The sequence below is a fragment of the Panulirus ornatus genome, chromosome 16 (assembly GCF_036320965.1).
Source record: "Panulirus ornatus isolate Po-2019 chromosome 16, ASM3632096v1, whole genome shotgun sequence".
In the NCBI taxonomy this organism is placed as follows: domain Eukaryota; kingdom Metazoa; phylum Arthropoda; class Malacostraca; order Decapoda; family Palinuridae; genus Panulirus; species Panulirus ornatus.
In genome coordinates this window covers 43,964,762-43,979,869 of record NC_092239.1, presented here as the reverse complement: position 1 = coordinate 43,979,869, position 15,108 = coordinate 43,964,762, and the positions used below count along the sequence as shown (strand labels likewise).

Sequence of the window (15,108 nt, the reverse complement as noted above, 5' to 3'; positions counted from 1 at the left end):
TATTCACATTTACTCTTAACTTTCTTCTTTCACACACTTTACCAAACTCAGTCACCAGCTTCTGTAGTTTCTCACATGAATCAGCCACCAGCGCTGTATCATCAGCGAACAACAACTGACTCACTTCCCAAGCTCTCTCATCCACAAGAGACTTCATACTTGCCCCTCTTTCCAAAACTCTTGCATTCACCTCCCTAACAACCCCATCCATAAACAAATTAAACAACCATGGAGACATCACACACCCCTGCCGCAAACCTACATTCACTGAGAACCAATCACTTTCCTCTCTTCCTACACGTACACATGCCTTACATCCTCGATAAAAACTTTTCACTGCTTCTAACAACTTGCCTCCCACACCATATATTCTTAATACCTTCCACAGAGCATCTCTATCAACTCTATCATATGCCTTCTCCAGATCCATAAATGCTACATACAAATCCATTTGCTTTTCTAAGTATTTCTCACATACATTCTTCAAAGCAAACACCTGATCCACACATCCTCTACCACTTCTGAAACCACACTGCTCTTCCTAATCTGATGCTCTGTACATGCCTTCACCCTCTCAATCAATACCCTCCCATATAATTTACCAGGAATACTCAACAAACTTATACCTCTGTAATTTGAGCACTCACTCTTATCCCCTTTGCCTTTGTACAATGGCACTATGCACGCATTCCACCAATCCTCAGGCACCTCACCATGAGTCATACATACATTAAATAACCTTACCAACCAGTCAATAATACAGTCACCCCCTTTTTTAATAAATTCCACTGCAATACCCTCCAAACCTGCTGCCTTGCCGGCTTTCATCTTCCGCAAAGCTTTTACTACCTCTTCTCTGTTTACCAAATCATTTTCCCTAACCCTCTCACTTTGCACACCACCTCAACCAAAACACCCTATATCTGCCACTCTATCATCAAACACATTCAACAAACCTTCAAAATACTCACTCCATCTCCTTCTCACATCACCACTACTTCTTATCACCTCCCCATTTGCGCCCTTCACTGAAGTTCCTATTTGCTCCCTTGTCTTACGCCTTGGAGAAGGCATATGATAGAGTTGATAGAGATGCTCTGTGGAAGGTATTAAGAATATATGGTGTGGGAGGCAAGTTGTTAGAAGCAGTGAAAAGTTTTTATCGAGGATGTAAGGCATGTGTACGTGTAGGAAGAGAGGAAAGTGATTGGTTCTCAGTGAATGTAGGTTTGCAGCAGGGGTGTGTGATGTCTCCATGGTTGTTTACTTTGTTTATGGATGGGGTTGTTAGAGAGGTGAATGCAAGAGTTTTGGAAAGAGGGGCAAGTATGAAGTCTGTTGGGGATAAGAGAGCTTGGGAAATGAGTCAGTTGTTGTTTGCTGATGATACAGCGCTGGTGGCTGATTCATGTGAGAAACTGCAGAAGCTGGTGACTGAGTTTGGTAAAGTGTGTGAAAGAAGAAAGTTAAGAGTAAATGTGAATAAGAGCAAGGTAATTAGGTACAGTAGGGTTGAGGGTCAAGTCAATTGGGAGGTAAGTTTGAATGGAGAAAAACTGGAGGAAGTGAAGTGTTTTAGATATCTGGGAGTGGATCTGGCAGCAGATAGAACCATGGAAGCGGAAATGGATCATAGGGTGAGGGAGGGGGCGAAAATCCTGGGAGCCTTGAAGAATGTGTGGAAGTCGAGAACATTATCTCGGAAAGCAAAAATGGGTATGTTTGAAGGAATAGTGGTTCCAACAATGTTGTAAGGTTGCAAGGCGTGGGCTATGGACAGAGTTGTGCGCAGGAGGATGGATGTGCTGGAAATGAGATGTTTGAGGACAATCTGTGGTGTGAGGTGGTTTGATCGAGTGAGTAACGTAAGGGTAAGAGAGATGTGTGGAAATAAAAAGAGCGTGGTTGAGAGAGCAGAAGAGGGTGTTTTGAAATGGTTTGGGCACATGGAGAGAATGAGTGAGGAAAGATTGACCAAGAGGATATATGTGTCGGAGGTGGAGGGAACGAGGAGAGGTGGGAGACCAAGTTGGAGGTGGAAAGATGGAGTGAAAAAGATTTTGTGTGATCGAGGCCTGAACATGCAGGAGGGTGAAAGGAGGGCAAGGAATAGAGTGAATTGGATCGATGTGGTATACCGGGGTTGACGTGCTGTCAGTGGATTGAATCAGGGCATGTGAAGCGTCTGGGGTAAACCATGGAAAGCTGTGTAGGTATTGTATATTTGCGTAAGTGGACGCATGTATATACATGTGTATGGGGGTGGGTTGGGCCATTTCTTTCGTCTGTTTCCTTGCACTACCTCGCAAACGCGGGAGACAGCGACAAAGAAAAAAAAAATATATATATATATATATATATATATATATATATATATATATATATATATATATATATATATATATAGACTGGGGTGTCTAAATGTGTGCGGATGTAACCAAGATGTGAAAAAAGTTGAGATAGGTAGTTTGTTTGAGGAAAGGAACCTGGATGTTTTGGCTCTAAGTGAAACGAAGCTCAAGGGTAAAGGGGAAGAGTGGTTTGGGAATGTCTTGGGAGTAAAGTCAGGGGTTAGTGAGAGGACAAGAGCAAGGGAAGGAGTAGCAGTACTCCTGAAACAGGAGTTGCGGGAGTATGTGATAGAATGTAAGAAAGTAAATTCTCGCTTAATATGGGTAAAACTGAAAGTTGATGGAGAGAGATGGGTGATTATTGGTGCATATGCACCTGGGCATGAGAAGAAAGATCATGAGAGGCAATTGTTTTGGAAGCAGCTGAATGAGTGTGTTAGTGGTTTTGATGCACGAGACCGGGTTATAGTTATGGGTGATTTGAATGCAAAGGTGAGTAATGTGGCAGTTGAGGGAATAATTGGTATACATGGGGTGTTCAGTGTTGTAAATGGAAATGGTGAAGAGCTTGTAGATTTATGTGCTGAAAAAGAACTGATGATTGGGAATACCTGGTTTAAAAAGCGAGATATACATAAGTATACGTATGTAAGTAGGAGAGATGGACAGAGAGCGTTATTGGATTACGTGTTAATTGACAGGCGTGCGAAAGAGAGACTTTTGGATGTTAATGTGATGAGAGGTGCAACTGGAGGGATGTCTGATCATTATCTTGTGGAGGCTAAGGTGAGGATTTGTATGGGTTTTCAGAAAAGAAGAGTGAATGTTGGGGTGAAGAGGGTGGTGAGAGTAAGTGAGCTTGGGAAGGAGACTTGTGTGAGGAAGTACCAGGAGAGACTGAGTACAGAATGGAAAAAGGTGAGAACAATGGAAGTAAGGGGAGTGGGGGAGGAATGGGATGTATTTAGGGAATCAGTGATGGATTGCACAAAAGATGCTTATGGCATGAGAAGAGTGGGAGGTGGGTTGATTAGAAAGGGTAGTGAGTGGTGGGATGAAGAAGTAAGATTATTAGTGAAAGAGAAGAGAGAGGCATTTGGAAAATTTTTGCAGGGAAAAAATGCAATTGAGTGGGAGATGTATAAAAGAAAGAGACAGGAGGTCAAGAGAAAGGTGCAAGAGGTGAAAAAGAGGGCAAATGAGAGTTGGGGTGAGAGAGTATCATTAAATTTTAGGGAAAATAAAAAGATGTTCTGGAAGGAGGTAAATAAAGTGCGTAAGACAAGGGAGCAAATGGGAATTTCAGTGAAGGGAGCAAATGGGGAGGTGATAACAAGTAGTGGTGATGTGAGAAGGAGATGGAGTGAGTATTTTGAAGGTTTGTTGAATGTGTTTGATGATAGAGTGGCAGATATAGGGTGTTTTGGTCGAGGTGGTGTGCAAAGTGAGAGGGTTAGGGAAAATGATTTGGTAAACAGAGAAGAGGTAGTAAAAGCTTTGCGGAAGATGAAAGCCGGCAAGGCAGCAGGTTTGGATGGTATTGCAGTGGAATTTATTAAAAAAGGGGGTGACTGTATTATTGACTGGTTGGTAAGGTTATTTAATGTATGTATGACTCATGGTGAGGTGCTTGAGGATTGGCGGAATGTGTGCATAGTGCCACTGTACAAAGGCAAAGGGGATAAGAGTGAGTGCTCAAATTTCAGAGGTATAAGTTTGTTGAGTATTCCTGGTAAATCATATGGAAGGGCATTGATTGAGAGGGTGAAGGCATGTACAGAGCATCAGATTGGGGAAGAGCAGTGTGGTTTCAGAAGTGGTAGAGGATGCGTGGATCAGGTGTTTGCTTTGAAGAATGTATGTAAGAAATACTTAGAAAAGCAAATGGATTTGTATGTACCATTTACAGATCTGGAGAAGGCATATGATAGAGTTGATAGAGATGCTCTGTGGAAGGTATTAAGAATATATGGTGTGGGAGGCAAGTTGTTAGAAGCAGTGAAAAGTTTTTATCGAGAATGTAAGGCATGTGTACGTGTAGGAAGAGAGGAAAGTGATTGGTTCTCAGTGAATGTAGGTTTGCGGCAGGGGTGTGTGATGTCTCCATGGTTGTTTAATTTGTTTATGGATGGGGTTGTTAGGGAGGTGAATGCAAGAGTTTTGGAAAGAGGGGCAAGTATGAAGTCTGTTGGGGATGAGAGAGCTTGGGAAGTGAGTCAGTTGTTGTTCACTGATGATACAGCGCTGGTGGCTGATTCATGTGAGAAACTGCAGAAGCTGGTGACTGAGTTTGGTAAAGTGTGTGAAAGAAGAAAGTTAAGAGTAAATGTGAGAAGAGCAAGGTTATTAGGTACAGTAGGGTTGAGGGTCAAGTCAATTGGGAGGTAAGTTTGAATGGAGAAAAACTGGAGGAAGTAAAGTGTTTTAGATATCTGGGAGTGGATCTGTCAGCGGACCATGAGTGGAATTGGATCATAGGGTGGGGGAGGGGGCGAAAATCCTGGGAGCCTTGAAGAATGTGTGGAAGTCGAGAACATTATCTCGGAAAGCAAAAATGGGTATGTTTGAAGGAATAGTGCTTCCAACAATTTTGTATGGTTGCAAGGCGTGGGCTATGGATAGAGTTGTGCGCAGGAGGATGGATGTGCTGGAAATGAGATGTTTGAGGACAATGTGTGGTGTGAGGAGGTTTGATCGAGTAAGTAACGTAAGGGTAAGAGAGATGTGTGGAAATAAAAAGAGTGTGGTTGAGAGAGCAGAAGAGGGTGTTTTGAAATGGTTTGGGCACATGGAGAGAATGAGTTAGGAAAGATTGACCAAGAGGATATATGTGTCGGAGGTGGAGGGAACGAGGAGAAGTGGGAGACCAAATTGGAGGTGGAAAGATGGAGTGAAAAAGATTTTGTGTGATCGGGGCCTGAACATGCAGGAGGGTGAAAGGAGGGCAAGGAATAGAGTGAATTGGATCGATGTGGTATACTGGGGTTGACGTGCTGTCAGTGGATTGAATCAGGTCATGTGAAGCGTCTGGGGTAAACCATGGAAAGCTGTGTAGGTATGTATATTTGCGTGTGTGGACGTGTATGTATATACATGTGTATGGGGGTGGGTTGGGCCATTTCTTTCGTCTGTTTCCTTGCGCTACCTCGCAAACGCGGGAGACAGCGACAAAGCAAAAAATATATATATTTATATATATAGGGGAGAAAGAATACTTCCCACGTATTCCCTGCGTGTCGTAGAAGGCGACTAAAAGGGGAGGGAGCGGGTGGCTGGAAATCCTCCCCTTTCTTGTTTTTTTTTTTTAATTTTCCAAAAGAAGGAACAGAGAAGGGGGTCAGGTGAGGATATTCCCTCTAAGGCCCAGTTCTCTGTTCTTAACGCTACCTCGCTAACGCGGGAAATGGCAAATAGTATGAAAAAAAAAAAAAAATATATATATATATATATATATATATATATATATATATATATATATATATATATATATATTATTATTTATTTATTTTCTTTATATACATATATATATATATATATAAATATATACATACGTATATATATATATCCCTGGGGATAGGGGATTAAGAATACTTCCCACGTATTCCCTGCGTGTCGTAGAAGGCGACTAAAAGGGGAGGGAGCGGGGGGCTGGAAATCCTCCCCTCTCGTTTTTTTTTTTAATTTTCCAAAAGAAGGAACAGAGGGGGCCAGGTGAGGATATTCCAAAAAAGGTCCAGTCCTCTGTTCTTAACGCTACCCCGCCAACGCGGGAAATGGCAAATAGTTTAAAAGAAGAAAAAAAGAAAGAATATATATATATATATATATTTTTTATTATTTTTTTCTTTTATTATACTTTGTCGCTGTCTCCCGCGTTTGCGAGGTAGCGCAAGGAAACAGACGAAAGAAATGGCCCAACCCCCCCCCCATACACATGTATATACATACGTCCACACACGCAAATATACATACCTACACAGCTTTCCATGGTTTACCCCAGACGCTTCACATGCCCTGCTTCAATCCACTGACAGCACGTCAACCCCGGTATACAACATCGCTCCAATTCACTCTATTCCTTGCCCTCCTTTCACCCTCCTGCATGTTCAGGCCCCGATCACACAAAATCTTTTTCACTCCATCTTTCCACCTCCAATCTGGTCTCCCTCTTCTCCTTGTTCCCTCCACCTCCGACACATATATCCTCTTGGTCAATCTTTCCTCACTCATCCTCTCCATGTGCCCAAACCACTTCAAAACACCCTCTTCTGCTCTCTCAACCACGCTCTTTTTATTTCCACACATCTCTCTTACCCTTACGTTACTCACTCGATCAAACCACCTCACACCACACATTGCCCTCAAACATCTCATTTCCAGCACATCCATCCTCCTGCGCACAACTCTATCCATAGCCCACGCCTCGCAACCATACAACATTGTTGGAACCACTATTCCTTCAAACATACCCATTTTTGCTTTCCGAGATAATGTTCTCGACTTCCACACATTCTTCAAGGCCCCAGGATTTTCGCCCCCTCCCCCACCCTATGATCCACTTCCGCTTCCATGGTTCCATCCGCTGCCAGATCCACTCCCAGATATCTAAAACACTTCACTTCCTCCAGTTTTTCTCCATTCAAACTCACCTCCCAATTGACTTGACCCTCAACCCTACTGTACCTAATAACCTTGCTCTTATTCACATTTACTCTTAACTTTCTTCTTCCACACACTTTTCCAAACTCAGTCACCAGCTTCTGCAGTTTCTCACATGAATCAGCCACCAGCGCTGTATCATCAGCGAACAACAACTGACTCACTTCCCAAGCTCTCTCATCCCCAACAGACTTCATACTTGGCCCTCTTTCCAAAACTCTTGCATTTACCTCCCTAACAACCCCATCCATAAACAAATTAAACAACCATGGAGACATCACACACCCCTGCCGCAAACCTACATTCACTGAGAACCAATCACTTTCCTCTCTTCCTACACGTACACATGCCTTACATCCTCGATAAAAACTTTTCACTGCTTCTAACATATTTCCTCCCACACCATATATTCTTAATACCTTCCACAGAGCATCTCTATCAACTCTATCATATGCCTTCTCTAGATCCATAAATGCTACATACAAATCCATTTGCTTTTCTAAGTATTTCTCACATACATTCTTCAAAGCAAACACCTGATCCACACATCCTCTACCACTTCTGAAACCACACTGCTCTTCCCCAATCTGATGCTCTGTACATGCCTTCACCCTCTCAATCAGTACCCTCCCATATAATTTACCAGGAATACTCAACAAACTTATACCTCTGTAATTTGAGCACTCACTCTTATCCCCTTTGCCTTTGTACAATGGCACTATGCACGCATTCCGCCAATCCTCAGGCACCTCACCATGAGCTCATACATACATTAAATAACCTTACCAACAAGTCAACAATACAGTCACCCCCTTTTTTAATAAATTCCACTGCAATACCCATACACACATGTAAATTTATAAACATACATAGATATATACATATATACACATGTACATATCCATACTCGCTTGACTTCATCTATTCATGGCGCGAGCGCACCGCACAGGAAACAGCATTGGTATCCCCTGTTTCATCAAGGTAGTGCCAGGAAAACAGACAAAAAGGCCACTCATTCCCACTCAGTCTCTAGCTGTAATGAGTAAGGAACCGAAATATATTCAGATGAATTATCTGACATAAACCTGTAGCATACCTTATCATGGAAATAACCTACACCATCTTTCCTTGCACATCATAGGGCAATAATTCAGGAACGGTTCGAGATTGATTAAGCCTACAAAATCCCCAATTAGAAAGCACTGAGAAGAGTAAAATCCAGTGACCTGAAAGTTCTGGACTGCAAATTGCAATTTTGACCTATGCATTCAAGAGAGTCTTCACATATGGAAAAAGACACCATAGCTAATTGATTACTTATCTTCAACTGACATAAATTTGTTAAGTCTCCTCTTTAGACCTCATCCTCCCACTTATATTCTTTTCTATAATATGATAAGTAGTCATTCTGAATAAGAGCATATAATAACAAATTGGATTACAGGTCTAATGACAATACTCACAAATTGCTGGCTGTTACACCCAACAAAACAACTGACCAACCCACTTACATTTGCATGGATCATTATATTTGAGGTCCATGGCTAGAATTGAAGGACAGTTTCTGTTATTAGTACTCAGACGTAAGTCTGAGTACTAATAACAGAAACTAGTTTCTTAAACTATTTGTGTTACACGAGGCATATAGTCCCCTTTTTGTTTATGTGGGGGATAGACCAGATCCTTGCCTTGATCTCCCTCAGCAGCCCATAAACAGATTACATATAAACATAGCAACATCACTCAGCCTTGTCACACATCCACTTTCATTTGAGCCACCCACCCTCCTCCCTTCCTTCATACACATGCCATACTTGCCCATTAAAATCTCCTCACTGCATCTAATAACTTTCCCCCATACCATATAATCATAGTGCATTCCAAAAGGCCTCTCTAACAACCTCACCATACACATTCTCCAAATCCATAAATGCCACATAAAAATTCCTCTCTTTCTCTAATTACTTCCCATACAAAGTCTTCAGTGTACACATCCTCTAGCATTTCTACAACCACACTGATTCTACCTGATCTGATACTTTGTAAATGCCAACACCCTTTTAAGTATCACTCTCACATAAAACATACCAGGTGTATTCGAGACCTTTACCTTTGTACTTTGAGCAATCACTCTTGTTCCCTAGCCTTTTATAAAAATGGTATTATGCAGGCATTCCATCAGGCCTTTGGTATCTCACCTTAAGCCATACATACATGAAAAATTTCTGATAAACTGATCAAAAAGTGAGAGGTACATTCCTTTCTTGTGTACAGATAGATGAAAAAAAAAAGCAGCAGAAACCCTTCATCATAGAGAGGAAACATAAAAATGCAAAAACATAATTACCTGATACCAAACTGACATTTCAGCCTTACATTAAAAAAAAAAACCCGAGGACATCTAACCTCAGACAGAAACATCACCAAACTAACTCACGACAGGGCAACTGCCTGCTTTTATAGCCTCCTGTAATCCCTCCCAAACCCCCCAACCCCTCACCACCATGTGGATGTTACCTTCACCCTTCCCTCTGGCCATCCCTTAGGAGTTCAGAAATTCCCTTGTGGACTTTTAGTTCTTAAAGTATATCTCTATCTAAGAAAACATCTATTTCACCTTTCTGATGATTCATTCCATTGGACAAATGTATCTCTACTCAGATACACTCATTATAATAACTGTTGCACTTTCAATCATTCTGCCTCACTTCTATAGTCTTACTACCATTTTCATTGCACATGTCATAATTTGAATGTACAGTGCATTATTAGTAAAATCCAAAATTTTATATTATATATATATATATATATATATATATATATATATATATATATATATATATACAATCCTAAAGGTGATTTACAATTCATATCCTCTTTAATCAAAACCCTTGCTTTATTCTACACTATCTTGATATATATTCCATGGGCAACTTATGTGAATTATAAATCAATTCTCCTTGCAATGCACTGCTTTAATAAACATATGTCTGATATACAGTATATCCATAAAACCATTAAAACTAATTGTGGTAAATTTAGAACAACTTTTAAATTAATAGTACTGGTTTGATCCTTACATGGAAGCATCACCAAGTAAAAGTAATAGCAATTGCATGAAAATACAAGATCTAACAAAATCCTACACCATGCAATGTCATAGAAGGTCCACTTATTAATACTCTAAAAAAGCTGGAATAAATATGTTTAAAGACAATTTTTTCCAATATTTCTCTAAAAATTACCTCTGAATTAAAATGGGCACAAAATGTAACTTAGAAAACATGATGGTAAGAATCAACAAGAATTTGATTCAAAATATACATATGGAATATGAAGAAAATGCATAACATACAAGAAAACAGTATATATGTTCTAAATCTGGAGTTGCCAGGACACTATGTCACATATAAATGAGAAATGTATACTATGAAAAAGAACAAGATCATATACCATGAGAGTATAGTAAAAGAATGAAAAACAATGTCATATATTTAAGGCTGAGACACAAGTGTAAAACTCTCTCCCCATAGCACACAAATAATAATCACAAATAGTAATCACAATGGATTCATCTTTACTGGGATACCATTTATCTTGCATGTCTTGTCACTAGTTAACATTCTAATACAGAAAAATCTATTCCAAAACAAATACCCTAAAAGCATTCTTTTGCATCCTATTTCTGTAATGAAGCATGGCTCATTTCATGTTAAACATGATAATTTTAAGAACATAATCTGTGCATTTTCATCCTGTTCTACAGCCTTAAAAGTATAACCTCAGCAAAAACTACACTTACAAAAAATCATATAACAAAATAAAGATATACAAGTACTGACTATTCTTTTCTCCCGCACAGTCACACAATGGTAAAAGGAAAAAAAATACTGGAAGAGTGGGACATGATTGCATAATGCCCACTCCAGATCCCCCCCCCCCCAACACACACACACACACACACACACACTCTAGTCAGTCTTTAACTTAAACTGCTTCCATGTAAACTTATATTCATATAACTATAACAATATCTATATACACACACACACACACACATATATATATATATATATATATATATATATATATATATATATATATATATATATATATATATATATATGTGTGTGTGTGTGTGTGTGTTTGTCAGTGTGTTTAAATATATAGTACCCGTGGGTGCATACATATTTCTATGCTTTTCAGTGTCACAAACACCAAAAGTGTTAGCTACATACCCCTTCAATCTTCAGTAATGTGCCCTTACCATAAAACTATAAATCATCTTAATAATATAAAGTTAATCAATACTTTCTCATCCTCAAGACCTGTTTCACCTCTCAATAAAATCTTACATTAACCAACCCCTTAACAGCCATGCATAATTTGATGTAATTCCCTAAACAATTTTTCTTGTGTTAGGGGCTTTAAAAGATCTATTCATTTATTTATCTGTGCTTTAGATGGAGCTTTAAACTTATACTTCTGAGAAAAAGCCTTTTGATTCTTCAATACTCTTAGCACTTGCAGTTTCTCTGTTGTGTGCATTCCACATGTTACCCTCTACCAATAACAAATATTTTCCCACAACCTTCATGGCTCTTCCATAACCCAACTCCCTATTACTACACTTCTTTCTACTTTAATGGAACACTCATAACTGGTTTCTATGTGTGTGTGTGGAAGGGAGAGAAAAAAGAAATAGAGATTACCTATCTCTACATAAAGAAAACTTTATATCCATGGGAGCCTTATCACTTATCTTCAAAAATCTATCATACTGGCTTTTTATTTTTAAGCAACCCTCACATCTACTTTCACTCCATGTCTACAACTCTGCTACTAAGGAAATGCTTCCTCACGTCCCCCCATACACTCTTATTGCCTAATTTCCGATACAACCCTCTTATTCTGATTCTCTTTTAGTTTCCTAGAACTGTTCTATATTAAAGTCATCAGTGACTCTCTACACATATGGTTATATCTCTTTTATCCTTCAAATGTCTGTATTGATGAATGCATCGGAAATATGTGATACCTATATGGTTCCAGTTGCATGCACTGGCGAGTCCTCGTAGTCTTAATTTTCTTCATTTATCCTCGATCTTACCGTAGTTGATCGCAATTTCCACATCACATAAACAAATCAACAACACACAGCTAATCAATTTGCTATCAATATTTACCCAAACGTCATATAAACTGTTTTGCAATATAAACAGGACCACCAGATTCCAGAATGTACCGTTTACTAAACCGGTTTTACCTTAGAAACACCTTGAACTTGTCAGCTCTGACCTTCACCTACGATCATCCCTTACACTTCCCTCCATACAACACCATCCAAGAAATGTAGTGTAAGTTTATACATTTTCAGCAAACTCCTGATCCTATTTCATATAAGCTAAGTAGCTGATAATAACCCCTATTCATATGATAAAGAAACAGTTTCCAATCATTATGATGATGAGGTAATAATAGGGTTTCTACACTAAGCCCCGCCCCCATTTGCCCTTGGAAACAACAGAAAACCATAACCTACTATAACAAAAATAATCATGTTTTCTACACGACAACAAACACTGTAACGTTATTCTGACATCAAGATCAACCTTACATACAAAAATTCTTACTTCTTATCTAAAATACATGCGAAAACAAGGAAGCAGATGGCGCCACATCGACCGTAAACAAAACCACGTGACGTTTCAATTTCCAAAACAAACGCGCATTCACAAATGATGTTGAGAAAATCTCAAACCAAAACTTTGATTTTCAAAATCATTTATTAATGAATTTTTATTACACAAATCTCTAAAAATAAAGATAAACCTAAAAATCTTGAATGTGATGCTGAAATGGCGCAAACTCCAGGAAGTGGAACGAATGATGATCGAGGGAGGAAAGAATGAATAAAAGCTTGATACAAATAGATGAGTGAAGTAATACGTAAGTGAATAAAAGACGAGAGATTCATATGAGGTGGGGGGATTCCCATGGAACATGAACAAAATATAAAGCATATTGTTGTTGATCTTACACTTATTCAATTGGGAAGACTATGTCTATATTTTATCTATCATGATCTTGTAATTTTCGTTGGTCAGTAATAGCAGTCAAGTTTTTTAATGAAAGAATTCCAGAGCAAAAACGAACGTGTTAAATACTATCCGATGACTCTTTACTAACGCTATACAATAGAAATTCGCGGATACATATTTTCGCAAACAAAAGTATTCGAATCTCAATAGTAATTTACATAACCTAACACTATGACATATCAGATGATTCAGTGTTGTATTTCATTTCAAGATCTTGTTTCCAATGCCTACATATGATGGTCCTTCGAGAGATGTCTCCGCCAATATTGTCAACACCTTAAAGTGTTATGCAATCTAGGGTGAGGATTTCGCTGCTTTCGTAACACGCCACGTGGTCCCCGATTCACACACGGTTCTTTGTTCAGTTATCAACACAATGTACGAACTTAGGAAATATTCTTTAAAATATTCTTGCAAGAATCATAAGAAAGATGATAGATTCTTGATAACGATTTTCTAAATTTCCTTCTCTGTCAAATAGTCCTCTTGATTTTGTGAATCCCTCAAACTTGTTCTGCCAATAGAGAGAGAGAGAGAGAGAGAGAGAGAGAGAGAGAGAGAGAGAGAGAGAGAGAGAGAGAGAGACTCCGCCTACTTGAGGTTACACCTCGGGTCACCTTTGGTGAGGATGTATCACCGTCAGTTAATAATGAAGGAAAGCAATCTGGTCAGCCAACTTATTTCTTGAACGGAATCCAGTCTGTGCAAAACGTGTAGCGCATTCTAGGCTGTTAAGAAGGCTGTAGATGGATGGATGGGTCCTAAGGTTAGACCCCCATTGCGAAAGGGCTTTGTTGAATGGATATATATATATAATATATATATATATATATATATATATATATATATATATATATATATATATATATATATTATTTATTTATTTATTTTGCTTTGTCGCTGTCTCCCGCGTTAACGATGTAGCGCAAGGAAACAGACGAAAGAAATGGCCCAACCCACCCCCATACACATGTATATACACACACGTCCGCACACGCAAATACACATACCTATACATCTCAATGTACACATATATATACACACACAGACACATACATATATACCCATGCACACAATTCACACTGTCTGCCTTCATTGATTCCCATCGCCACCTCGCCACACATGGAATACCATCCCCCTCCCCCCTCATGTGTGCGAGGTAGCACTAGGAAAAGACAACAAAGGCCCCTTTCGTTCACACCCAGTCTCCAGCTGTCATGCAATAATGCCCGAAACCACAGCTTCCTCTCCACACCCAGGCCCCACACAACTTTCCATGGTTTACCCCAGACGCTTCACATGCCCTGATTCAATCCACTGACAGCACGTCAACCCCGGTATACCACATCGATCTAATTCACTCTATTCCTTGCCCGCCTTTCACCCTCCTGCATGTTCAGGCCCCGATCACTCAAAATCTTTTTCACTCCATCTCTCCACCTCCAATTTGGTCTCCCACTTCTCCTCGTTCCCTCCACCTCCGACACATATATCCTCTTGGTCAATCTTTCCTAACTCATTCTCTCCATGTGCCCAAACCATTTCAAAACACCCTCTTCTGCTCTCTCAACAACGCTCTTTTTATTTCCACACATCTCTCTTACCCTTACATTACTTACTCGATCAAACCACCTCACACCACACATTGTCCTCAAACATCTCATTTCCAGCACATCCATCCTCCTGCGCACAACTCTATCCATAGCCCACGCCTTGCAACCATATAACATTGTTGGAACCACTATTCCTTCAAACATACCCATTTTTGCTTTCCGAGATAATGTTCTCGACTTCCACACATTCTTCAAAGCTCCGAGGATTTTCGCCCCCTCCCCCACCATATGATTCACTTCCGCTTCCATGGTTCCATCCGCTGCCAGATCCACTCCCAGATATCGAATACACTTTACTTCCTCCAGTTTTTCTCCATTCAAACTTACCTCCCAATTGACTTGACCCTCAACCCTACTGTACCTAATAACCTTGCTCTTATTCAC

The 15,108-nt window shown here is 39.7% G+C and overlaps 1 protein-coding gene across 6 annotated transcripts in view; it reads right to left on the bottom strand.

The window, feature by feature from the left end:
• LOC139754273 (RWD domain-containing protein 2A) overlaps positions 1-12,783 on the bottom strand; it is a 69,466-nt gene extending 56,683 nt beyond the window's left edge. The window contains exon 1 of one of the 6 annotated variants that reach the window (XM_071671653.1): positions 12,644-12,783. Coding sequence is in view for 2 of the 6 variants with exons in the window: in XM_071671652.1 (XP_071527753.1) it covers positions 12,553-12,570 (18 nt within the window). In the remaining 4 variants the exon portion in view is untranslated. Of the gene's footprint in view, positions 1-9,357; positions 9,477-12,048; positions 12,169-12,196; positions 12,221-12,276; positions 12,409-12,552; positions 12,586-12,643 lie in introns of those variants that run through there. The other 5 variants (XM_071671652.1, XM_071671654.1, XM_071671656.1 and 2 more) reach the window with 5 other exon arrangements.
• Positions 12,784-15,108: the final 2,325 nt, after the last annotated feature.